The sequence below is a fragment of the Jaculus jaculus genome, chromosome 18 (assembly GCF_020740685.1).
Source record: "Jaculus jaculus isolate mJacJac1 chromosome 18, mJacJac1.mat.Y.cur, whole genome shotgun sequence".
NCBI lineage: Eukaryota > Metazoa > Chordata > Mammalia > Rodentia > Dipodidae > Jaculus > Jaculus jaculus.
The window spans coordinates 20,889,978-20,916,828 of record NC_059119.1 but is presented as its reverse complement, the minus strand read 5'-3'; the positions used below and the strand labels follow the sequence as shown (position 1 = coordinate 20,916,828).

General features: G+C 46.0%; 1 protein-coding gene across 3 annotated transcripts in view; it reads right to left on the bottom strand.

Annotated features, from left to right (window-relative positions):
• Positions 1-3,280: 3,280 nt before the first annotated feature.
• Sh2d4b (SH2 domain containing 4B) overlaps positions 3,281-26,851 on the bottom strand; it is an 80,540-nt gene continuing 56,969 nt past the window's right edge. For all 3 annotated transcript variants that reach the window (XM_045137131.1, XM_045137133.1, XM_004658004.2), the window contains exons 7-8: positions 7,738-7,958; positions 3,281-3,373 (exon numbers count right to left, since the gene is read on the bottom strand). In XM_045137131.1, coding sequence (XP_044993066.1) covers positions 3,281-3,373; positions 7,738-7,958 — 314 coding nt within the window. The remainder of the gene's footprint in view (positions 3,374-7,737; positions 7,959-26,851) is intronic.

Genomic DNA, 26,851 nt, shown 5'->3' with positions numbered 1-26,851 from the left:
AAAATATAAGGTGGAGAGCCTTCGAAGAAGACATCCAACATCGACCTCTGGTCTCCACAGCCATGCATGCATATGTGCATGTGAATATCTATGCACACACACACACACACACACACATCACATACACATGCAAAAACAAATACAGAACCCATGTGGGATTATCACCATGGGCACCATTCACATATTCCAGTTGGAGAAGCACTGATTTAAGGTTGACACAGACCCAGAGGCCAGACTGATCATTCTCTGTCATGTACCATCACAAAGAAGTGACCCTGAAAGTCCTGGATAAGCCTGTCCCCAAAGTTCAAGATAGACATGAGAGCACTGTCTCCCTTAAGCATGGTTATGAAAATTCATGCATGCCTACATGCATACACATACATACATCATGCTCATATATACACCAAGATGTCTGCATGGCAAGGGTATTGGGTACACTGCAAGAAAACCAGCCATACAAAGATCCCTCTGCATCTGTACCAAGGTTGCCCTTTAGTTCCTGAAATTTATCTTCCATTAAGTTGTGTATTCTTCACAACTTCTCTTTCCAGTTGCAGACTGTAAATTTTCCTTCTGCTGAATGTTGAAGCCAACTGTTTTTCATTGTATTGGTAGGGCACAGGGGAACAAAAAAAGAGGCAATTCCTTTATTTGAGAATTCTGACATTTATTAGCATAATAAAACTCTTGAGATGAAATTGCAGTTTTCCAGACAGTAATTTTGTTTGCAGGACAACTTACAAGGAATTTATTTTAAAGCTAGGTAAAACCTAAAATATATGAGACATGTAGAAAGTACGGGTCCCAAATAAAATGGAATAAATGGGTGAGGGATGGAAAACTCAGCTATTGTCTCCCACATATTAATTAAGAGGTGACAGGAACCACAGTCTGGGGAGTCAAGTTCTCAACCCATCTTGCACTAGTTGCAAGGCTACTGCTGGAAATTTCTTCCAATGTGTTTAAACCATTGCATCATGTGTCCCCTGATACATCCCTGCTCAATGAGAAGATCTGGCTGTGGTTAGCAAGACCTCTGGTTTGGACACAGCTTCCATATTTGTCATTTAATTGACCTGTCAAAGGAAACTAATGATGGTCACGTAGGAAAACACTCCACTCAGTTATATAGCAGTGAAATTCAGCGACTTCAACATCTTCATATATTTGGAACACAGCAGAATCCAAAAGGAAAAAACAAAACTGGAGCCTTAGAAGAAGTCAGGTCATTGAGATAATTCCTGACTATGGGGCTTTAGAGTTCAAAAATCAGGGTGCCTCCACTGGTTCCTCTCATCCAACCACTGAGACAGACTGGGGGGAAGCTATGGAGCTGAGTCACAAAATCAATATTACTAAACATAGTGGAGCTGGTTATGGTGATATATACCTGTTACCTCAGCATTCAAGGAGCTGAGGCAGAAGGATTGCAAGATCCAGGCCAGGTCTGAGCTACATAGTAAATTCCAGGTCACCTGAACCATAATGAGACTGTGTCTCAAGAAAAGAAAAAAAAAAAAAAAAAAAAAAAATATATATATATATATATATATATATGATGAGTGCTTATTTCGGGTACCCCAAAAGGCAGAGCCTGCAGCCAAAGTTTCCAAATCAAACTGCTACTTGGTTCAGGAGTGCTTTCCCAGGGGAACAGGACAGAAGGGGCAGAGGCGGGACATGGGACAGAAAAAAGACCAAGAACAAAGAAGAGTGTCACCCTGATCCCATCATTGCTTTGGTTTCATCATGACTGGTTGCTCCATCTTCCAGGGCTATCTTGTAGGCCATAGGAAGAGCTGGCTGTCATCATAGACGCTCCGGAGGATGAAGGGAGAAGTGACCTTCCGGCCTCAGCCCAGCCCTTCTGGATTATTCCTCAACAGCCAGGGGAGGTGGGAAGCTCAAAGCCCATTGCTACAAACACGCGAGGTTGATTGGCACAAGGAATGAAATCAAGCAGAGGCCCGTGACCCTGGTTACTGTGACAGCCACATGAGAAGAAGGAAGGTAAGTGGCAGGGAGCTAAAAAAAAAAAAAAAAAAATAGGTGATGCAAGAGGTTCAGTGGAGAATAAGTGATACAGCTCTCAGGGAAAGCCAACCAGGGCTCAGATGTCCCCAGAGCCCATTCATTATGCTCACCAAACACAAAGCTGCAAGAATCCGAATGTGCATAAATCTCAGGGTACAGACTGGGAGCCCCTAAACTCCAGAGCCTACAATATTGCTATGATAACCTGATACGTCCATGCAAATGACCATGAACTGGCAACAAAACCGTCCTGAAATAAGATTCCGCCCCTGAGGGTTACTGAGCTAGTGGAAGATTGCTCTTGTTAAAATGAACAAGAAGCTGAAGTTAAGGGGCAAGAGAGTCAAAATCAAAAGAAGGAAGACAGAGCCAAGCCTTTGGATAACTTATGGATAGCATCCCAAACAACAAAAGCGTTACCGGGTGTCTAAAAGCCGTCCTTGGATTTTATGACCCATCCCAGGCCTCGGGTACTTCTGTGGGATTACATGAAATCACTGCTTCGATGTTGCAAGCCCAGGGTAGAGATGCGGGTCATGGAGAGAAGGGTGGCTATACATCCTCCACGTTAGTCCTTCACAAGCTGCTTCTGTTGCCACCACAATTTTATAAAGAAGTGTGGGAAACCACTTACCAGACACCATTGTACATTAATGTCAGAAAGCTTCCAGAAAAAGTGTGCTCTCTCGGCAAACATTTGTTGGATGTCTACCACGCGTGAAGTATAGTGTTCGGCCCTGGTATTCATTTGGATTACTAAAACATGGTCCATGTACTGAAGGAGCTCAGTTGAGGGCAGCAGTGAGAAAGAGGTCGTGTCTTCTTAGGTCATAACTCCGAGAGAGTTGCATCTGTTGATCATAATGCCTGTTCTGAGCTTTGGGACGTGACCAGTACAAATACTATATGTGTCATTTCCTTGAGACTTGCTGATCCAGGTGTTCCTCTGGAGATCTTCCAGAAGGTTATAAAGATTGGAGTTAAAGGTGGCACTCGCCTTTAATTCCAGCACTTGGGAGGCAGAGGTAGAAGGATTGCTGAGAGTTCAAGGCCACCCTGAGACTACATAGTTAATTCCAGGTTAGCCTGGACCAGAGTGGGACCCTACCTTGAAAAACCAAAAAAAAAAAAAAAAAAAAAAAAAAAAAAAAAAAAAAAAAAAAAGATTGGAGTTAAGATGTTCTTAAGCTTGATTCAAAAGAAGTATGCTTGAAGAAATCGAAATGATGAGCAAGAAAAACAATCATTCAAACAACAGGTGGTAGTCTGGTGGACTGTCCCTCTGACCACAGGGTTCCTGTAGCAACTCTCCCCCAGACACAGTGATGATTTCTTCCTAAAAATGGGGAGACAAAGGAAAACAATTCACTTATAATTAAGAAAGGAAAGTGTGAGAGAAAGAGAGAGAATATCTACTATATGTTAAATGTAGGGGTCAGCACTATAACTATTTTTGAAATATTAAAACACAATCCTGGCTCAAGACAGAAAAAGCTGACACTATGCATAGCTTCCCCCTCACTCACCTTTCTACAAATTGTATTTAGGAAGAAACAAATCCCTAAGGTACTAGAAAATAAGAAAGAAGATCATCAACAAGTAAAAATGTGGGAGAACTATTGGAAAACAAAAGACATACAAGATTAGGTTGTTGGAAGAGAGAAGTATGGCAAGAGTTAGGGTAAGATGGGGACACATCAAGGCCACAACTCCAGACAAGTGTTTGCCTCAGTTCCCGCAAATGCTGTGGGCAAAAGTCTGGGTCCTCTCATGCCCTTTTCAAAGAACAACAGCTCCCCCCTGTCAACTCTGACCCCTACAGCATTAAGGGACTGGGTTTGAGAAACAGCCTGTGTCCATTCATTGAGAAATTGGAATTTTAAGGTTGAAAGGTCACCTCATCATCTAAAATTGCTAACCACTTAAGAACCAACACAGCTATAAAAGATGTCCCAACACAGCTATCAAAGAAAGATGTCACACTCAAGCAAGAAGCTGATTTCTAAGAAAAAAATCAAGTTCATAAAACAAACAGTAGGAACCATTGAAAGATGGACATTAGCTTTCTCCACAGGATAAGTCATTCATTAAACAAGAGTGGGCCAGTATAGAGGAAAAATGAACTTGTGAATGAAAAACATGTTTCTTTGAATTTAAAAGAAGCTAGACATGGCCACACACACCTATAACCCCAATCCTGAGAGCAACCAAGACTGAAATCGATGGGGCTCACAGGTCAGCCAGTCTGAACAATAAATGGGTTCAGTGAGAGACGCTTGTCACCTGTCATGCTCCTCTGACCTCTACAGCATGCACAGGATGCATATATTTGCACACACAGATGCATACACCGCACCACACATTCCACACACATACATGCAAAAAAAAAAAAATCAGCGGAAGAACTGAAAACCGAATGGACATAACTAAAGAGTAATTCATAAGCTGCAGGAGATGTCATGTCGACAAGAACAAGATGTCTAAATAGAAAAGGGGACGGTGAACACAGAGAGATGATTCACACAGGTGAAGAAACCCAAGTGAACATGAAGTACATGAGATCATCAGCGTCTGTGGTAACCATGGTGATGAAGCGAGACAGCAGGGAGAAACAGTGTCTGACCTTCCGATGGCAAGACTGGTAATCCCCCCCATGCTGGCAGCGTGGGGAAACTGCCTCATATAGTTTTGGCAGATACATGAATTGGCACCATGTGTTTGGAAGGCAATCTGGTAGGCCTTTTCTAATTAAAATGTGCATGCTTTTCTTTCCAGCAATTCCAGCTCGAAGAATCTATCCTAGAAAATCATTGCATGTGTATCCATCGTGGCTTAGGTACAGCCCAGGGGTCTCTGAAGCTCCGTTCACGGTGATGACAACCCGGAAACATGGGTAATTAACCTGCATTCTACATCCATACCATGGACTCTGCGGGGCATTTACAAGGACTGGGACGTGTCTTGGAATGGGAAGTTCTCCCAGCCAGCTTCTTATTATGAGCAAGCTCCTCTAACCACTGAGCCCTCTGCTCAGCATCCTAGCCACATCAAAAAAGCTAGTACATCCTGACAATTTAGGCCTCTCAACAATGTTTTCTCAACCCTTTACACAGTGGTATTTCATTGAAATTCCACGATGTTGTCACTAAACCCATCTGACTGGAGGGGAAACTGAGGCACAAAAGTTTAAGCAGTTGCTCAGTCATACGCCGTCATGAAGCCAGCATTATGATCCCAGGGACCACGCATGTCCATGGTTTATGAAATAAAAATAAAATTGTTGAAAATTGCATGTGTGAATCTGAAAGTGTATGGAGTTACCCAATTTCAGTGAAAACTCACAAAAATAAGAAATTCCCTTATGTACATGACTTGTGACGTCACTGCCCAGGAACTGCTCAGACAGGCGCAGGGCACACTGGTAACTCAAGGTGGAACCTGGGATGGGGAATTGGAAGTCAGCGAAGCTGTCATGTACTATTGCATTTGAAAAATACAGTCATGGATCAATTGTGTGATTGGAACTCGAATTTATACAAGCTGGTCACCAGCGCTCCATGTGGGCATAGATGCTATCTCGCTGCGGGGAGAGAAACAAAATCGTGAGTCTCCAGAATTTAGATTTGGAACCAAATGAAGACCTTCAAAGACATCTGGTCAGAAACCTGCCCCCGGCCCTTCCCTTGGACAAAGGAGCTCATGACTATGGAAGTAGCTTATACTGTTGGACAGGGAAAACAAACTCAGGCTTAGTGGCAAGGCACTAGATGGGGAGGCAGGCAGCCGAGGCTTAACTCCTGGTGCAGGCTGGTACCAGCCATGAGAACTTAACCAAGTTTCACAGCCCTCCAGGCCTTGGTTTCCTGAGCTGTGAATAGAGAAAGCTGATAAACCTCCCTAGTAGAGGTCACAGGGATGAAATGAGGGCATGCAGGCAGAATGAATGCAGTGCTCCCTCAGGGAAGCTGCCAGTATCTATGTACTCCTCCCTCGCTCTTCCCACTGGTTGTCAGAAGGCCCTTCCTTACACCAGTAGAAATCTGAGCTAGTTAGTCTAGTTTCCAGAGCACACCTGTTCAGAGCCCAATCAGTGTGCGATTTTTCTCTCCTCTCCTCTCTTCTCCTCTCATCCGCTTCCCAATGTGTGAACATGTGATCTCACCTCTCCTCTCTCCTTTCTGCTCTTTCCTCTCTTTGATTTTGCTCGTTACTTTTTGAGGGTGTAGCTATGTAACCCAGGTCGCCCTTGAACTGATGCACCTGCTGCCGTAGCCTCCAGAATGCTAGGATTTCAGGTGTATACCACCATGCTTGTGATTTTCTGTTCGCTCTACTCATACAGCCAGGTGAGAAGCTAGCTCTCAAGCCTTGGGGCCTTCCAGGAGAGAAAAAGCAGCAACAAAATCCAAGAGTCCTTGATATAGCAAACACCCAGCGCAAGCAGTTCTGTGACCCCCCCCCATACCTGCAAAGCTCAGGTAGATGTTGGACCCAGAGCCTAGACTGCCTCCCAGAATCCCCCAGACCTGGCTTTCTGGTCACTGAAAAGGAACTTTGCCACCCAGTTACATGAGCTGCCAACAGCAGCTACCTTAACACAAAGGCTGCTTCTTGCTACATACATCATCTGGACGACATCATCTTTCCTGCTGAGGCCAAAGCTGAGGGACAAATGACAAAAAAGTTGCTGGGACCCAGGAAGTCCGTGCCCAGTAGACAGACACCGACTACAATTACAGATGTGATCACATTTAAAGTTCACAAGGTGGTGACTAAGTATTTGAATTCTCTTGCCTGGTGGTATGTTTTGAATGCCCCCCCCTAAAAAAAAAAAACAAAAACATGTGTTGAAAACATAATTGCCACTGTAATGGTCTTAAGAGGTGGGGCCATAGGAGGTCATCAGGCCACAGGGTCTGTGCCCTCATGAGTGGATTGATGGCATTATCTCAGAAGTGAGCTCCTTAGTGAAAAGCAAGTCGGTGCCCTCTTGAACTCACCCATTGTCTTTCTCTGTCCCTCTCTCCCTCCTTTGTTCCCCCACCTTCCACGATGGGATGATGTGACAAAAAGACCTCACCCAATGGCAGCCCTGTAATCTTGGACTTCGCAGCCCCCCAAAATTGTAAGAAATAATCTTCTGTTCATTATAAATCACCAATCTATGGTATTCTGTCACAGCTGGGACAAAGGACCGTGACATGTAGAGAGGACATCGGAGCCTAACAGGACTAAGTACCTTGGGCTACATCACCCGTGTCTCAAGTGACAACGCTGGAATTCAGACAGGAAAGGTGGTGACTCCATTACAAGAAAAACTGCCCTAATTACACGTCAGTTGGCCCTTAGGAACTGCCAGAGGCCTGGCTATGATGTCCCCCAGAAGGGCATTCCCGAGACTGAAACATATGCTTAGAAAGAGGGTCACCCACCGGCTCCTGGGTTGTGGCAGTAGGCAGCATTTCAGGACTCGGGTGAGGCAACGTCTGGGAGCAGGGTAACAGGCACACACAGGGGCAGGGCACGAGGCAGAACAGAGCACAGGGGCCCCAGAGCCTGGCCTGGAATCCTGGGGTCTCTTACACACCAGTGCTCCACAGCTCTGAGACCCTGTCGCCCCCCTGCTTGGCACCTGCAGCCTGCCTGCTAGGCGTGCACGGGCTTCCTTGAGGCCCCGTCTCTACGAAGGTCAGGCTCTACCTTGTGGAAATCAATGAGATCCGTGAGCGTGGCGTGGCGGCTGGGGTCCACTCCCAGGAAGCTGTAAAAGTCCCCAGAAGCATCCACCAGGAAGTGCTTGAAGCCTTTCTGCAGACGGTAGGACAGGGTGTACCCCCAGATTTTCTCACTGACCCGAACCAGAAATGCCCCCTCAGTCATGTTCTCCAAGAGATCTTCTGCATTTTCTCGGCTAATAATCCCTGATTTAAAGAGAGAGAGAGAGAAAAGAAAAATGGGGGGAAAAAATAAGTTAGGTTCTGCAACTCCTTCCCCTGTGTCCCCTGTTGACTGCGCTTGTCCCTGGCCCTTCAACTCAGTGCACAGACCAACCATGTTGTCTGAGGTGTGGGAAGGAAGGACAAGGGCAGAGGGCTGGCCAGCATCGGCCTCCAGTCACGTGACAAGCATCCTGGCACAGGGCATCCTGAAGACAAGAGTTCCTACAAGGACCTGAGTTGAGTGTGCTTTTCTTTAAATTAAGCCACACTAATTTGGATTAATTAGGTAAACAGGGTATGGGTGACAAGGTGGAATCTTAGCATCTATCGATTACAAATGCTAGTTGGCTGACCGCTCTGCGGCGAGCCTTAGAGCTCAGCTCTGATGGCTTGAACGGCCAGGCCAGGATGACCGAGGATGGCGCCACACTTACCCGGCGCCATAATGAGAACCTGACCACAGTGCTTTCCTTCAGGCATCGGAGAAAGACGTCCTGCCGATACCTGTGCCCACCGAGCACCGAGTTTCATCGTGGGCCACAGAAGGAACGTTCACGTTCATGTGAAGACACGGAACTGTCTAAGGTTTTATCACCTGGGCAACGTGACTCCATCACAGTATGGAGGTCAGATCTAGCCTTGACGAAGCTGATCTCGTTGGGGTAACGGGGAGAGACCAAGTGTTCATTGGGTCAAGCCCTGGAGGACAGGTAGGTGGACGGAGGTAAGGAGAGGAGGAGTCAAAGATTCATTCCTTAACTCTTGTCCCTCCCCACCCCGCCCCTAGCCATGGGAGGTTCACCCAAGCCCTGATTTCACCAACGTCCTTTGTCACTTAACTGATTGTAACCCATCTGTTCCACTCTGTGGTATTCAGGTCATAGAGAGTTCGATGGTTTTGTGCCCTGCCAGTGGTTATGGAAATGTCGGGACCTGTCATCTGTTACTCTGGAAGGGTGGCAGACCAGAACCCACTCACCTGCCTACCAGGTGCACGCTCTTAACACCACATGCGCTCAAGGCACAGGACACAATAATGCCTCCACCCAGCCCAGCCCCCTGCCTGCTAAAGACAGCCAGCAATCCAGGGGACCACTGCCTGCATCCTTTCCCAGGACTCAAGTCAAAAGGTATGTATGGCTGAAAACAAAATTGCTTAGTGGTTAGAGTACTTGCCTGTGAAGCCTGCAGACCCAGGTTCAGTTCCTCAGGACCTACATAAGCCAGATGCACAAGGCGGCACATGCATCTGGAGTTTGTTAGCAGTAGCTGGAGGCGCTGATGTGCCCAATCTCTCCCTCTTCTCTCCCTCCCTCTCCCTCTCTCTCTCTCTCTCTCTCTCTCTCTCTCTCTCTCTCATAAATAAATAAAATGTTTTTAAATGCCTATGTGGTGGTTTGAACCAGATGTCCCCCCAGAACTCAGGTTCTGAATACTTGGTGCCCAGCTGATGGCATTTTGGGAGGTGGAGTCGCACTGGAGGAGATGTGTCGTTGGGGGCAGGAGTGGGGATGTTGTAGCTACCTCCCCCGTCGAAAGTTCTGCTCGCTTCCTGCTACTGTTTTCCACGTGCTGTGGCAGAAGTGCTGCCCAGCCTCTGCTCATTCCATGCCACCATGAAGCTTCCCTCAAGATCATAAGACAAAATAAAAACTCTCCTCTCATCAGCTGCTTTTGGTTGGGTATTTTGTCCCACCAACAACATGGTAACTACAACCTTCTGAGCCTCTCCAACCAAGCTAAATAAGTGTGGGGGGGGGGTGGGGGGGAAGGGGGGAAACAGAGCAGGAGAAGAAATGCCTTGTGGCCATGAGGTACATGAGCAATGCAAATGGGATGTATGGAGGAGCCCCCAGGAGATGCGCCTCAGTGCTGCCCCCTGGAGGACCTTGGACGTCTTCACAGCAGCAGTAGCTGCCCAAAGAGGACCGAAGGATGGATGTCCAGGATCCACCAAGACTTAGCATTGTCCCCTGATTCTTACCTAGGCCCTCAGGATGGTCACCACAGGTAGCAAAAGATGTAGCAGTCACATTTGAATAGGACTCAGCTATCTTTTAGTTTCCCTTAAGGAAACTAGAGGAACTTTAAGGCTGGAGAGATGGCTTAGCGGTTAAAGCACTTGCCTATAAGGCCAAAGGATCCTGGTTTGAGTCTCCATGACCCATGTAAGCCAGATGCACAAGGGGGCACAAGCATCTGGAGTTCATGTGCAGTGACTGGAGGCCCTGGTGCACCCATTCTCTCTCTCTGCCTCTCTCCCTCTCTCCCCACCCTCTCTCTCTCTCTCTCTCTCTCTCTCTCTCTCTCTCTCTCTCTCCTTTCTTGCTCTCAAATAAATAAATTAATTAAATATGTTTTTAAAAAGAAATGACTTTATATTTGGCTGGGTGTGGTGGCACACACCTTTAATCCCAGTACTTGGGAAGTTAAGGTAAGAGGATAGCCATGAGTTTGAGGCCAGCATGAGACTACAGGATGAATTTCAGGTCAGCCTAGGCTAGAGCAAGAAACAAAAAAGAAAAAAAAAAAACTGGAAAGAAGTGGCTTTATATTGATATTTTAGGGGTCATTTTCAGTGCTAGGGATTGGACCCAGATCTCTATGCATGCTAGCAGGTGCTATACCACTGAGGCATCTCCTGAACTCTTCGTTGTTTTTATTTTTTGTTTTTATTTTTGAAAGAGAGAGAAAGGAAGAGAGAGAGAGAATAGGCATGCCAGGACCTTCAGCCTATTGTGGATGAACTCTAGACACATGCGCCCCCTTGTGGCACTTGTGTGCTGTGTCACTGTGTGTCTGGCTACGTGGAACCTGGTGATTTGAACATGAGTTCTTAGGCTTTGCAGGCAAGCACCTTAACCACTAGGCAATCTCTCCAGTCCTGCATTTACTTTTTCATTGACAAATAAAAATTGTACAGATTTGGGGTATAAACATGACAGTTTATGGAATGGGTAACAACTCAACCCATCTAATATATGTCTGACTTCCACACACTTATTTTTTGTGGTAAGAATACTCAAACATCTATTCTTCTCAGCAATTTTCAAGTTCCCAGCACATTGATATTTTATTTATTTATTTGAGGGAGGAAAACAGATACAGAGAGAGAGAAAGTATGAGTATGCCATAGTCTCCTGCCACTATGAACAAACTCCAGACACATGCACCACTCTGTGCATCTGGCTTTACGTGGGCACTGGGGACTTGAACACACGCTGTCAGGCTTTGTGAGCAAATGTCTTTAGCTGCTGAGCCATCTTTGCAGTACATTGTTATTAAACACAGTCACCACTATATGTCCCTTCAAAATTGCTCTTCCTGTCTAATTGCAACTTTTGTCCCCCAACCAACATTTCCAGAACCCCCTGCCCTGCACCAGCCCCTGGGAACCTCAGTCTATCCTCAGCATCTATGAGCTCAGTGCTTTTAGATTTCACATGTAAGTGAGATCACCCTGCATGTGCTTCTCTATGTCTGGCTTATTTCACTCGTCATGCCCTCGAGTTTATCCATGTCATCACTAGTGGCAGGATTTTATTCTTTTTGTAACTGAAAAAAAAATTCCATCATGAATATTTAATACATCTTATTTTCCATTCTCCCATTGATGGACACTCGGGTTGCCTCTGTGCTTTAATGGCTATGAATAACGTCACAATAAACACTGAAGTATAGATGTCTCTTTTGGATATATACCCAGAAATAGAATTAGTACATTGTATGATAGCTCAATTTTTAGTATTTTGAGGAACTTCCATGCTGTTTTTCATATGGCTGAAGTGATTTACATTCCCACCAACAGAGTACAAGTGATCTTTTTTTTTTTGTATTTCCCACATTCTCAATAACACTTGCCATCTTTGGAATGCAATGTTTTCATACATAACATTGACCAGCAACTCCAAAATGATCATGGCATATTACTCCCTCACCTAAAGCCCTCCGACAGCCTCCACTGGAGGCAGGAGCTATGGACACCAGCCTCCCTGTTCTGGGCCCTGCCTCCCTCTTTAGACTTTCAGATCTTCCTTTGCCTGAAGTCTGACAGTCCTTCCTTACCCTACTGCCTCTGACTCCTCACTGAAGACCTCATTCTTCTCCTCGCTCAGGAAGGCCAGCCTACTGGTAGGCTACACTCTTTGTACCTCTGTGCAAGTTAGAGAAAGATGACTTCTGAGCACAATTAAAGGAATATCTCTCCCTCCCCCTTCTCTCTGTCTCTCCCAGAACAACCAAGTTAGGCTATATAGCTCGAACAGTGAGTGTCCACAAAGGCCCATTTGTTAAAGCCTTGGTTTCCCAGAGAAGCATTATTGGGAGTTGCTGTGAACCTTTAAAGAGTGGATGACATCTTGTGTCATCAGGAGTACAGTATGCTCTTGAAGGGCACTGTGAGAGCTGTCTCTTAACTCCCATCAGAGATGTGAGAGTTTTGTGCTGACACACCCGTCATTGTCGTCCACCCCTCACCAAGCCTGTGCTACAGTGTTTGCTCCTGAAACCTCCGAAACGATGAGCTAAATCAGGCGCTTCTCTTCGTAAACTTAATTACGGCAGGCATTTTGTTACAATGATGCAACGCTGACTGACAATTAAAAGCTAACTGTAACCAGGATGCAGGCCCAGGTTCCACGGGAGTACCTAGTGGAGGCCGCCTGCCCTGCTCCGGATGGAAGTGACAGTTGAATGGACAAATGCACATTAAGGTGGAGGAGAATCAGCTGGAGATAGGATGACAGTGGGAGCTGGGCAGCGGCCAGACATGCATAGGTCAGCAGGGGTCGAGCTGCAAAAGGTGCTCAGCGCCATGAAAAAGATTCTGAGGGAAATGGGAAGTAACTGGTGTTTCTTAAACAGAAGAAGGGTGTGATAGTATTCAATTGTGAAACAGAGAATGAAGTAGAGATTACAAGCAAAGGGGGAACGGGTCTCAGCCACGTAGGGCTTCCTCCCCTACATACTGCATCCAAGCTACATTTCTAAGTCAGACTACTGGTACCCAGCTCACTGAATATGAGCCTCCCAGAAACGCTTCCACTGTGAGGCATGAAGGCAAAAGGACACGCTGAGAGAAGGGGACCATGAGAGGCTCATGCCAGTGTCGGCACTGGGCACCAACTAGGGCCTCCATGACGCACATCCCATCAAGTCTTCCTAGCGATCCTGCCATCAACAGATGGACTAACGGACAGGAAGAAAATGACTTCCCAAGGACACAGCTATTGCGAGTGGAGGCAGGATTTGGATTGCGGTCCTCGGCCCCTAAGTTTGTTGTTTGCTTGACACCGTGCTATCTCATGGAGGGCAGTAAGTACTGGAGAGACACGGGAGGGATATTGGGGAGACACGGGAGGGATATTCGGAGCAGGCTGTGCAGATGCTTTGGAGGGGAACAGGACGTGGGCTGTGAAAGCTGTGTGCAACCAGCAGGGAGTGGTGACCAGGTGCCCTGGGAGAAGGCAATGGATGAAGAGCCACTGAGAATGCAGAGTGTGGCATCCGTGAGTCAGTTGCATAAATGTAATCTGAGAGCCAAGCCTGAATCTCAAAAGGATCAGAGGTGTGGAGGATAGAACACGAAGTCCAACAACTATATATTCTAAGGCCAGAAGGGAAGTGAAAAGAGGGGAGGGATCAATATTCAACGACTGAATGGCAGCGAACTGTCGAAGGCATATATGGTGAAGCTTTGCATAGATGTTCAATGTCCTTTTTGTCAACCAGAGAGAAACGGCGGACTACGCATAAAGAATGAGAAATGGGGCGTAGGGCAATAGAAATGCTTCTAGTAGTAGAAGCTGCAGGACACAGAATAATATTTTCAGTGCACCAAGAAAAAAAATTATAAAACTATTTATCAAGGAGAAGGGAAGAATAAAGAAAACAATAAAATTGAAGGAGTTGATTACTAAAGTATCTACTTCAGGAAGAAAAGAGGTCTTCTGGGCAGGGAATCTAAGAATCCAAAAGGAATGAAGAGCACTTGTGTTGTAGGTCCGTCAAAAAACCAGAAAGGGGGCTGGAGAGATGGTTTAGCGGTTGAGGTGCTTGCCTACAAAGCCAAAGGACACAGGTTCAATTCCCCAGCACACACGTAAGCCAGATGCACAAGGTGACGCATGTGTCTGGAATTTGTTTGCAGGGACTGGAGGCCCTGGCATGCCTATTCCCTCTCTCTCTCTCTCTCTTTCTCCCTCTGTCTCTTTCCAATAAATAAATAAAATATTTTTAAAAAACAGAAAGGAACCTTAGAGCATGATGATAAGATGATAATAGATAAGGATTTTTAAAAGGTGGAATTATACCAGACATCTTCTTAGCAGTAGGAAGCAGGATTATTAGAACTTAAAAGTTTTGCTTGTTGTTTTATATATATATATATAAAACAATTTATTAGGTATGCCTGTTAGATCACCTAAATTTACAACTGAAAGACAGATATTGAGGGCACACAACCTCCAAATAATAGAGGTAGATAAATGGAATGAGAAAAAAAGATTTTTCAATGAGGCATGAAAGAAGCAAGCAATTGAAAAATAAATACACCATGGTTCTGTGAATATCAGGTTGAACAGCTTACATAAGTAAATATTTATCTTGCTTAGAGATTAATATACAAGCAGTAAATGAAGCACGAGAAATGATGGGCAAAACATTTGGGACATGGTGGAAGGGAGGGCACTGTGCTGGCAAAATCACACAGGGTTGTATCTGTGTCCACTTTTTAAGTTTTCTTTATGCCCTTCACGGATGCACAGACATGGCTTGTACATGTTTTACATTGCACATTAAGTATATATTAGGCCTGGAGAGATGGCTTAGTAGTTAAGAATCTTGCTTACAAAGGCCAAGGCCCCAAGTTCCCAGAACCCACATAAGCCAGATGTACATGGTGGCACATGCATCTGAAATTCTATGCAGGGGCTCGAGGCCCTGGTACACCCACTGTCTCTCTCTCCCCCCACCCCTCTCTTTCTTTCCCTCTCTTTCATTAATAAATATATAAAATAAAATATCTTAAAAATAAAAAAGAATGTCTCAACAGAAATTTGATAATCTCCTTCACTCTAAAAAATAAATATTTTAATGTCACACTGCCACTTCCCATACATTGTCTCTATGGCATTCGTTCAAAATCAGCCAGCCTCCTTTGGGAGCTAGGCTGGGGGCCCAATATAAAAGAGCCCTTCGGGAGTTTTAAACCCCTGTGCTGGCTATCTGAGTCCCTCTTCAAGCACAGCGCTCATTCTTGGTTGATACTCAGACCTCACTCCATGACAGTCAGGTTGAATTTATCTGGAGTCCGCCAAGCATTGGCACGGGGTTAAGTCTTTGAAGAGATTCCTCTGTGACCAAATTTGACTCACAGAGCTAGAAGATCAATAGCCTTCAAGCCCAGATAATCCAAGATGTGAAAAGTTCTTTCCCATTTTATAAATTCCTTCTAGATGCCAGGCATAGCAGTTCCTGCTCCCAAAGTCATGATCTTCTCTTGTACCCAGACTCTGTTGTAGAACGGGAAACAAGGAAGTTAAAGAGATCCTCAAAGGGAAAAACAGGACTTTGAGCTTACAATGACTGAAACTTTGCCAGAAAATTAAAAAGCTAAACTAAGAAACTGAAACCAGAGGAGAAAGGACTCTTATTTTTTTTTTAATGCAAAAGACTGACAGTCACTTTCTTTTTACCTTCTGGTTAATTATTATGTTTAACTGGTACATATTTGCAGGGTGCCACATGATGTTTTGATGCAAAATTATCATTGACTAGAAAATTTTAATTATGTGGGTCTTTCAGTCATTTTTAGGAAACAGGGATCCAGAGTAAAATAAGATCATTTACCAGGTCATGCAAATTAGAATAACAAATTAAAAATCTGAAGATTGCTGGAGAGATTATTGAATGATTAGGGTAACGGTTAGCCTGCAAAGCCTGATGACCCAAGTTGATTCCCTAGTACCCACATAAATCCACATCCACAAAGTGATGCTTTACATCTGGAGTTTGTTTGCAGTGGCTGAAGGTCCTGGCTCACCCATTCTCTGTCTATCTCTCTTCTCTCTAACTCTCTCTATGCTTGCAAATAAATATTTAAAAAAATAAAAACGTGAAGGGAAGCTGGGTGTAGTGGCTTACGTTTATAACCCTGGCACTTGGGAGGTTGAGGCAGGTGGATTGCCAGGAGTTCAAGACTAGCCTGCTCTATAGGGTAAGTTCATGACATCCTGAGCTACAAAGTTAGACTCTGACTCAAAGAAAAGAAAAAATAATCTGGGCCTGGGAACATGACCCAGTGGTTAAGGCACTTGCCTGCAAAGCCTAACAGCCCAGGTCTGATTCTCCAATACCCATGTAACGCCAAATGCACAAAGTGATGCACACAGCTAGAGTCTGTTTTCAGTGGTAGGAGGCCATAGTGTGCCCATACTTGCTCGCTCTCTCGCTCTCTCTCTCAAATAAATAAATATAATATTTTTAAAGGATCTTATGGAAATACAAATCTCTGGAAGTGGACTAGAGATCTCAGCCCGAGTGCTCTTGGTATTTGTCACAGATGTGTGAGGGCTACCTTGTGAACAACAGGGTGTTGACCGCCATCTCCAACCCGACCCTGACCTACAAATTTCAAAAGCACCTTCCAATTGCAACCAATCAAGTTGTTTTTACCCCACACTTTCATCAAATGTTCCCTGGAGGCACAGTCACCTACTAACTACAAGAACCATGAACATTCACCAGGAATCAAAAACATGTTGATAACTGAACAGATGAATGTCGTAGGCATGCGCACACACACACACACACACACAAATACTATAGTGTGTCATATAATTTATACCAAAACCATGTCTTTCAAAGTTGTTTATATTAAAATTATTATAATTTTACGAACATAAGAGCCATGACGGCAATGATTTTGTCTGCTTCCCCTCCCCACACACACAGTATATTTTCATGTCTAGGGGTATGTCTGAAACTTAGGCCCTCAATAAATAATACTAAATAAGTGATTAACTAATTGAAATTAAAATCCCATATCTAGCATTTGTGAGGTATTATTGGCATTATTGACAACCACAGTGCTAAGAGGCTCACAGGTACCAGTTCACTTGAGCCTCGTAAGATCCTTTGAGGTAAGCACTTTCAGTCTCCTCATTTGCACAAAGTGGAAACCGAGGCGGTCATCTCACACCTCGTGAGTGGCAGGCCGGCATGGAGCAGCCGCGTTCTGTTATCATCAGTCCTGTGCAAAGACTCTATTCCCCGTACACTTGATGCAGTCTAGTCTTCCCAGCTAGAGCCCAGAGCCCCTCAGGCAGGAGTTCCCAGAAGAAAACATGAGCGAGCTGTAGATTAGTAGAACCCAGCTCCGACTCGGGGAGGGCCCAGCCCGGCAGCCTGCTCTTCTGGATGAGCCAAGACCAGCGCTCCACCCACTGACCAGCCGCAAGGCTGACCACACTTGAAGAAGCAAGGCTCAGCGTAGGGCGGAAGGGGATGAATAGCTGCAAACAGAAACTGCCCCCACATTTCAGGTCTTTCCAGCGTGGGTTAGACTCATCAACAGAGGCTAGGGGACTGGGAGTTTAAGCGCTGTCACCCCTGGGTACCCAAGGAAGATGGATCCAGCATCCCCATGGATACCAAAATCCAAAGACGCTTGTGTCTTTTATATAAAGTGGTGCAGTATTCTTGCGTCACCTATAAACAACCTTTTCTATTGGTAGCTTAAATTATCTCTACACTGCTTGTAAGACCTAACACAGTGATATGTTAGGGAGGGCTGACAAGAAATTAGAAGTCTTCATATATTTCTTGTAACCTAAGTCCTTTTTCCACCAAAACCCACAAGAAACAGAACCCTAATTTGTCATAAGCAGGCTCTAAAGCCAGACGGATCCGAGTTCCCCGTCACATCCCTGCTGTTGGTGACCCGAGCATCTGCCTTCCATAGTAACATGCATGTACGCTGGTTTCACCCAAACTTCCTGGCCACAGTAAGGGGCCCATGGATCTGTGAGCCACCGAGGCTGCTGCCGCCAGCTGGGGCACAAGCCTAGCTGGCCTTGACCTCAGTCCCACACTTCAAAGGTCAGAGGAAGAAGGCAGCAGAGCTATAATAAGAAACTGAGGCAATAAGCCATCCATACACACCTGAGCCTCTGATGGGCACAAAGGAGTCGCATTCCCGAGCCTTTCCTGCAGATGCCCAGGGTTGGAGGATGCCCAGCAACTACAGAGCCCCCTATTGGGCACTGTCAGAAATGGGAACTGGCCTGGTATGGTGCCACACACTTTAATCCCAGTGTTGGGGAGGCAGACGTAGATGGATTGGTGTGAGCTTGAGGCCAGTCTGAGACTATATAGTGATTTACAGGCCAGCCTGGGCTAACAGTTCTACCATCCCCCCAGCAGCAGCTCACAGTCAGCATCCCAGCAAGAACCCCCAACTCCCCACAGTGCTCAGCTCCCCTCATTAGCTACATGCCAAGCACAAATCCAGTGAACACACACACACACACACACACACACACACACACACACAAAACCATTGCCCTGTATCCTACATGGATGCTCTCCAACACCATCCAAGAGCTTCACGTTCACGACCAAAATATTTACTCAAGAAAAGAAAGGTACTGGATACCGCCAGAAGCCTCTGCGCGCTCTCACAAGCTCATAACTCTGCAGGTTAACACATCCTCAAAGCCAACCTGGGAGACATCCCCAGCCCCTCCTCCAGCTCTACTCCATCCTCTGAAAACACGCTAGCTGGGAATCAGATGAGGTCTTTATGTCTCTGTTAGCGCTTCGCCCTGGGAAGCAAGAAATGCAAGCAGGCCAGCCACCACGTTTCCCTTTTTATGGGCCTCAATTTATCTGCCTCGCGTGTTTCCTGAAACGCGCTCACTGCTGCTTTGCCTCAGCGGCTGACAACTCCCCCATTACCACTTCGCCATTTCTCATTCTTTTTTTGTGTGTGTGTGTGTGTGTGACTTTCCTTTCTTATTGCCACACTTTCCAGACAATATCATTAAGGAGGCTGCAGTTATTAAGCCCCTCGTTCTCAATTGTTTCTCAAAGCATGAGAAAGCCATGGAGATGGTGATGAATGGGTTCAAATGCTTTATTCTTCCTTCTTTTTTTTTTTTTTTAATATCTCCAAATGAAATTCAGCCACGGCTAACTGCTGAGTGAGACAAGGGTTTTTGCCAGCAAGCTTCTCGGTTCCAGGTATATTTATGCACAAGACAGAATATCCCTGTCCACAAATGTCTGCTCCAGGCTGACATGTCAGAATCTAGTCATTCATGTCACTGTTCTGTCACTATCGGGAGCCCTGAGACAAGCAACATAGAGAACAGGTTTGCTTTGGCTAACAGCTGCAGAGATCCCAGTTCAGGTCAGACACACCCACTGCTTTGAGACCTGTATTGGAGATGCTTCGTGACAATGGTAAAAAATAATAGGATGGAACAAAACTGATCAAGCCACAGAGAAGACATAAGGGTCCTATAATCTCTTTCAAGCACATGATCCTCTTAAGTTTGCCCCCCACCCTGCAATAGCACCAGCCAGGGGACAGTGTTTATCACATAGACCTTTGGAAGACCATCCATTTCCAAACCACTGTTTCAGACAAACGACAGGGCTGGAGAGACAGCAAAGCCTAAGGACCCGGGTTCTAGTCCACAGTACCCATATACAGCCAGATGCACAAAAGAGGTACTTGCTCCTGGAGTTCATTTGCAGCAGCTGGAGGTCCAGGCGTGCCCATTCTCTCTGTCTCTGCTCGCAAATAAATAAAACTATTTTTTAAAGAGTAAAGGTTGTCAAGATAATTCAAAATGAGAACGCCTTGATGTGTCTGTCTAAAATACATACTTAAAATAAAAGACAAAGGGCAAAATGACTTCTGCGCCTGGCAGTGTCTTCCAGGTGGCACTTAGCTCAACTGGACCGTACAACCGTACAGTACGATTCTCTGTTGACTGTCGGCCTCGTCACCTGACCGTCGGCTTCGTTACAACAGACGCCTAGTGGATTTCTTCTCGTTTGACTGCTCTGGCCGGCTACGAGCCGCTGCCCACCATCTTCTCGCAAAGCACCCACGGCCTTCCTTTGCTTCCCGTCTATGCAGTTCCAACAGTGTGGACCCTGCCTACCTCTATACTCCAGACAGCCCTGTGACTCAGGCTTACCCAATCATTCATATACATATGCACATATATATGTACATATACATATATACACACACACACATATATATACACATACACACACACAAACACACACACACATATATATATACATATATATATACTATATATATGTATATATATACACACACACGTATTTATGGCATTTTTTTCTCTCACTTGCTACTGAACATAAGTTCTATGAAGGTAGCAAAGTGATCCATCTTGTTTTCCACCTTAGCACAGTATCTATCACACAACAGAGGTTTAAAATTAACACTCAATTCATTAATTTCATAAGTGCCTTGACACAGGGAGCCTACCTCCTAATGTCCCTGTCCAGGTAAACCGATAACCCCAACACCGACTGTCTTGCTGGATCTATGGCTTAAGAACTTTGAAGACTGCCTTAAGATTCAGATTTCCCTGCAGGAATTCTCTGAGAATGGCAAGCCAACCTCAGGAGAAGAGGCCACCTGCCTCCAACCAGACACAAGACGGGGCACTGAGGCAGCGGGCCCGGAAGCCCAGGGACAGCTGGGTGTCTCCTCAAAAAGTAGCCAGCATGTCTCAAACCTCAAGATGTCCTGGGCCTGAGGGCCAGTGACCCAATCACTGTATACCCTGGCATCATGAAGGAACTGCAGAATCTCTATTTCTTCACTAGGGGAGGTGTCAGCAGGTGGCATTGCATCCCAGTTAAAAGCGTGGATTCTGGGGCTGGAAAGATGGCTTAGCGGTTAAGCACTTGCCTGTGAAGCCTAAGGACCCCGGTTCGAGGCTCAATTCCCCAGGACCCACGTTAGCCAGATACACAAGGGGGCGCACGCATCTGGAGTTTGTTTGCAGTGGCTGGAGGCCCTGGCGCACCCATTCTCTCTTTCTCTCTGCCTGTTTCTCTCTGTGTCTGTCACTCTCAAATAAATAAGAATAAACCAAAAAATATATGTATTTTTTTTAAAAAGTGTGGATTCTGAAGGCGGATCAACCTGCGTTGGAATCCCGCCATGCCCACTCGCAAACAGTGTAACCTCAGGCAAGCGGGCTTCACATTTTCTCTGCCTCAGCTTCCCCATCTGGCCAGGAACCCAGCTGGTGCACGGTGATGTTAAAGGATGAAGTAAGTGGACATGTGTGAAGAGCTTAGGGTGCCTGCCTGCCGTACCGGGAGCGCTGTGCAAATCAGTATTGTTATCTACCCTAGACAGTTGTGGGAGTAGTCAATGAAATACTAGATATGCAACGTGTACCTGACACAGGGCTGGAATAACCTAAGCGTTCAAAAAGTTATGAACTAACTGAAGCATAAAAGGCCAGTATGATCCCACCGCCGAGGCCAGCCACCACCCCAAGGACACAAAGAACGGGAGGTCAAAAGCCCCCTGTCTAGCGGAGCCACCCATCCAAGTGAGGTCTGTGCACCTCAGCAACACAGGCGCCAGCAGCAGCAGGCAGGGCTGGGGGGCAGGCGCTGGCATGACGGGCAGCTGAAAGGAAGGAGTCAAAACCTTCAGCACACACACCATGAACGCTTTCCTAACACAGAGGCAACACCGTTGTCCGCAATCCCTTTTGAGACTGCGTAGAAAAGAAGAATGAAAGCTATTCTTTCATTCCTTAGTGGGGACGCCTTAAGCAAGAACTTAGGAAGGGGCTGAGGTTTGCGTAGCTCGGTGGTAGAATTTGCCTAGCACGCACAAGGCCTCAAGTTGAATCTCCTGCACTACATAAACAAAACCCTTAAGAAAGAAAATGAATCGAGTGACCTATTTTGTTTTTTTACCCCACTCTTAGAAAGTTTTGCATTTGCGATCAGAGTTGGAAGTTTCCATTCCAAATTCTGCTTAGGAGAGGGAATTGAGCTGTCTAATTTGACATGCAAACTGGCCTCCAAATGGGCTGTGGAATATGCCTGATAGCTTTTGAAAACTATTTCAAGGTGAGTATTCAGAGTCATAATGAAAGAAAATTTGGACTTGTATTTTGTTGTTGTTGTTTGGAAAGCTAAGTAGTGCCATCTTCTTTTATGCAGTCACTTAATGTCAGCTTTCTTTTCTTTTTTTTTTATTTTAGAGAGAGAGGGAATTGGCACACCAGGGCCCCAGTCAGTGCAATCCAACGCCAGACGCTTGCGCCACCTAGTGGGCACGTGCGACCTTGCACTTGCCTCACCTTTGTGAGTCTGGCTTACATGGGATCTGGAGAGTCAAACATGGGTCCTTAGGCTTCCCAGGCAAGTGCCTAAATGGCTAAGCCATCTCTCCAGTCCTATTTTTTTTAATGTCTGAGTGACAGCACTTCCTTGTGTCCTCACTGTACGTGCCTCCAGGGTACACGCTTCAGGTGCCAGTCTCCACCTGCCAAGGCCGCCATGTTGATTTACCAGGCGTGTCCTTGCCATTTTGTAAATGCTAATACGTGTAACCCTCAAAATATCATCAGCTGTTATCATTTCCCTACCCCTAGATTTTTTAGCAACCCCTTGGATTCATACTCCCAAGGGTCCAGCACCCCTTCTCAGCTCTGCCTCTCAACAAAAATATTCCACAACCTCCCCACAGGTTCTTGTCTCCAATTGATCTTGAAAGGCCCTCTGCTTGTTCACTATCTATATCATGGTCCCAGAAACTCTGGCCCTGAGAGCAAACCCAAGGAAGTAACAGGGCATTCCCGAACAGCCCCTAGCGCTAGGCCAGGAGACTGCTTTATAAGGTCATGGAGCAAGGTGAGTTGAGAGGTAGACAATGCCAGAAAAAAAAAAAAAAATCATGGTAAGGGTTTAAAGAGCCAGAAAGAGCACTTCTTTGGTCCCAATTTCCATTCCTAGATGGCACTGGATTGAAGGAGACATTCAGAATGGAGGAGGTAAAACAAAGAGCAGGAAATACTACACCTCGTGCTTGCTGTCAGGGTAGGCACCTGCAAAGGGATAACCATGGCCTGCTCAAAGAGCCACTGGCAGTGCCGTGAGGTGGGGCACATCAAGCCATGCAGTATATGTACATTAAAAAAAAAAAAAGGGCTGGAGAGATGGCTTAGCGGTTAAGCGCCTGCCTGTGAAGCCTAAGGACCCCAGTTCGAGGCTCGGTTCCCCAGGTCCCACGTTAGCCAGATGCACAAGGGGGCACACGCGTCTGGAGTTCGTTTGCAGAGGCTGGAAGCCCTGGCGCGCCCATTCTCTCTCTCTCCCTCTATCTGTCTTTCTCTCTGTGTCTGTCACTCTCAAATAAATAAATAAAAATTTAAAAAAAAAAAAAACGGCGGTAGGCTGTGTGGAATTAGCATGCTGGAAGGACAGCCAACAGATAGCACTGCTCAGACAGTGCAAGCCCTGCCTGCTTGGCTCTGTACAGCTCAGGGGGAGACAGAGAGAGAGATGCTCGCACTGCAGGCAGATAGAGGAGCAAGTGAGGACACTGTTCCTCCTTGGCATGCACTTCGCAGAGCATAGCCCTTCCTGCCTCCCTGCAAGCTGCCCCTTTAGAATAGCTGCCGAGTCTTGCCGCCCATCAGCAAGGCTCCCAGGAGGGCCACCTGGGAGGGGAATGTCTGCTGCTTAACCCTCAGAACATGGACTGAGCATGTCAAGAACATCAGAGACATGAGCAAGAGGAAGGCTCAATCCCCAGCCAACAGATGCCCAGATACCAACTGGGAGGCCAGCCATGAACCTCGTCAATGTTAGCAACATGAAAATATGGTCAGAGATTATCCAGGGAAGGCCTAGTGGTCCAGAAATGCAATCAGATCTTGGCCTGAGAGAGACATCCTACATCACAGGCAGCCATCAACTCTCCTATGGGAGGTATTCTCTAGCCAGCAAGATTGCCCAAATGGCAAGCTGCAATCATCAAAGTCTCTTTCTTCCATTGAAGTGACTTGTGAGCCTTTGAGTCCCCATTCCTGGGTGCTGGTTCTCTCTTTAGAAATTCTCTTTTCTCGATACAGCTCAAAGCATTGAGGGGAGATGGCTCTGTCTCTCTGTCTACTTCACTCCACAACATCTCTTTTTCCAAGTAAATATTCCTCCAAGTAATCCTTAAAAATGTCTACCATGAGAGCCAGGCTTGGGGGCAAATGCCTTTAATTCCAGCACTTGGGAGGCAGAGGTAGGGGGAATACTGTGAGTTTGAGGCCACCCTGAGACTACATAGTGAATTCTAGGTCAGCCTGGACTAGAATGAAACCCTATCTTGAAAAAAAAAAAAAGTCAACCATGGGGCTAGAGAGATGTCTTGGTGGTTAAGGAGCTTGCCTGTGAAGTCTAAGGACCTATGTTTCACTCTCTAGAGCCCACATAAGCCAGACACACAAAGGTGAGGCAAGCACAAGATCACACGTGCCCACTAGGTGGTACAAATGTCTGGAGTTTGATTTCAGTGGCTGAGGCCCTAGCATGCAAATTCTCTCTCTCTCTCTCTATCTATCTATCTCTCTCTCTCTCATAAAAAATAAAAATAAAAAATAAAGTAAATGTCTACCATGGGCTGGAGAGATGGCTCAGCATTTAAGGCATTTGCCTGCAAAGCTAAAGGATTCAGGTTCGATTCCCCAGGACCCACATAAGCCAGATGCACAAGGTGGTAGCTACACGTGTCTGGAGTTCATTCACAGCAGCTGGAGGGCCTGGCTTGCCCATTCTTTCCCTCTCTCTTTCTCTCACCCCACCTCTTTCTCTCTCTCAAATAAATAAAAATAAAAACTTCAAAAAAATTCTACTATGACTTCTGTTCCCTTCCTTCCTTCAAATATATCTGGATGCGCCACCCTGTCATCCGACCAGCAACACGCAAAGTAGATCTGAAGAGTCAGGCCTACTCTGGAACCCAGCAGCTCTGCGTCGAGATGGGCCATCAAGTCTCGGTGTGAAAAGGTGCCTGAACTGCGTGGAGCTCTGATGTTGCCTGGGAAAGCCATGCTTGGGAACCACTCCTAGCATCGAAACAGAAACCTCACAGGTGTCACTTACCAATTCCAAGCCCGTCATTATCCACATAACCACATCCTTAGCAGAGACCCAAGGGCAAGCACCATGGGTTATTGTGAACACAGTAAACCATGGTCCAAATTGCAAGTCTTTTCCAGAAGTAAAGCTAAGGAAGGGAAACATTCTCCATGAGCCCCTCGGTTCAGGCAGAGAGCACAGGATAATTTTAGATATATGTCAAATCCTAAACCCAGCTTTTTTGTTTTCTTGCCCCCAGACGAAGCTAGTACACTAGCATTTCTCAGCTACAATCAGAAGTTTCTCATAATTCCCAGAACATGACAAGCAAAAGAACTACTTTCCCACTACTCCTTTTAAATGGGAGACTTTACTGGGAAGCCTGGGGTCCCAGAGTGATGCCAAGCCCCACCCCAACTCCTCACCTCTCTGTACCCTGGAGGAGGACACTGTTTCCTGGCAGGTCTGCTGGTTGATCCCAGATCTCAGGAGATGTCAGTATGTGTACAGACAAGGCTTCTTTTGGACAATGAAGCACCTTTGTTTGGTTCTCATAAGCATCATAAGGTGTGGCTCTCATGATGCCAGTGTCACAGATGAAAAATTCAGAGCACTTACTGTCTCATTGCTGAGACAAAACATTCAACCAGTAGCCGCTTACAGAAGGAAAAGGTTTATTTCTGGCTTACAGTTTTAAGGGAAAGCTTCAACATGGCAGGAGCAAAAAGCCAAGCACCAGGTCCTCACATCAGCAGGAATAAAATAGCCTCAGCAAGCTGGTTGCAGCAAGCAGAACGAGGATACAGCTGCCACCAAGACCCACCCCCTGCAACACACTTCCTTTAGACAGGTTCCATCTCCCAAAGGTTCCACAACCTTACCAAAGCGTGCCACCAACCGGGGATTAAGTATCAAAACACCCGAAGCTATTGGGAGCACTTTACATGGAAGCCACCAAAACAGCCAAGGTCACAGAGGTTCTAGAACGGGTCCCACATCTTCAGACCCTTGTGCACACTGCCATTTGGATTACCCCATGGGACACCAGAATGTCTGAGAAAACAGAAGAGAATCGAAATCATTTGGTTCTAATTGCATCTAAACCCAAGCTGAGTTCACTAGGAATGTCTTACTCAGGAGAGGAAAAAAGAGTGGGCCACACTTGTGATAGATTGCATACTGGCTCAAGTTCCTCTTAGCTCAGTGTCTCCCCACCCTTTGATACATAGCTTTGAAGTTGCTTACAGGAACGAGAGAATATGTTTTTACACCTCTCAAATCTGTGACAAGTTGTGGCCAACAGCATGAGGCAGAGGTGACAATGTAATGGTTCTAAGACTAGATTTCAGGAGACATGCCGCCAATGGCCCTCTGGTCCCAGTACAGTTGACACGGCAAAAGCATGTCTGAGCTAGCCCACTGCTCCCAGGAGATGAGAGATATAAGCCAGACTCGCACAGGTTAGATGCCCGGGCAGCTCAGGCATGAGGGGTCCGGTAGCCTGTGGGCTGGTGAGTTCCCTGTCTCTGCAAGGATTGGTGCAGAAGGAGCCCTATCTCTCCATTACAAAATTTCCATGTTGGAAAGGAAGTTCAAGCATACCCAGTTGTTCTTGACTTTGGCATTTTTAGGAATGAGCAGATATTTATATATAACAACAAAAAAAGCACAGGTCTGCCAATATTTTGTTTTCCCCAGAAAGTACAAATCTATAAAAATAACCA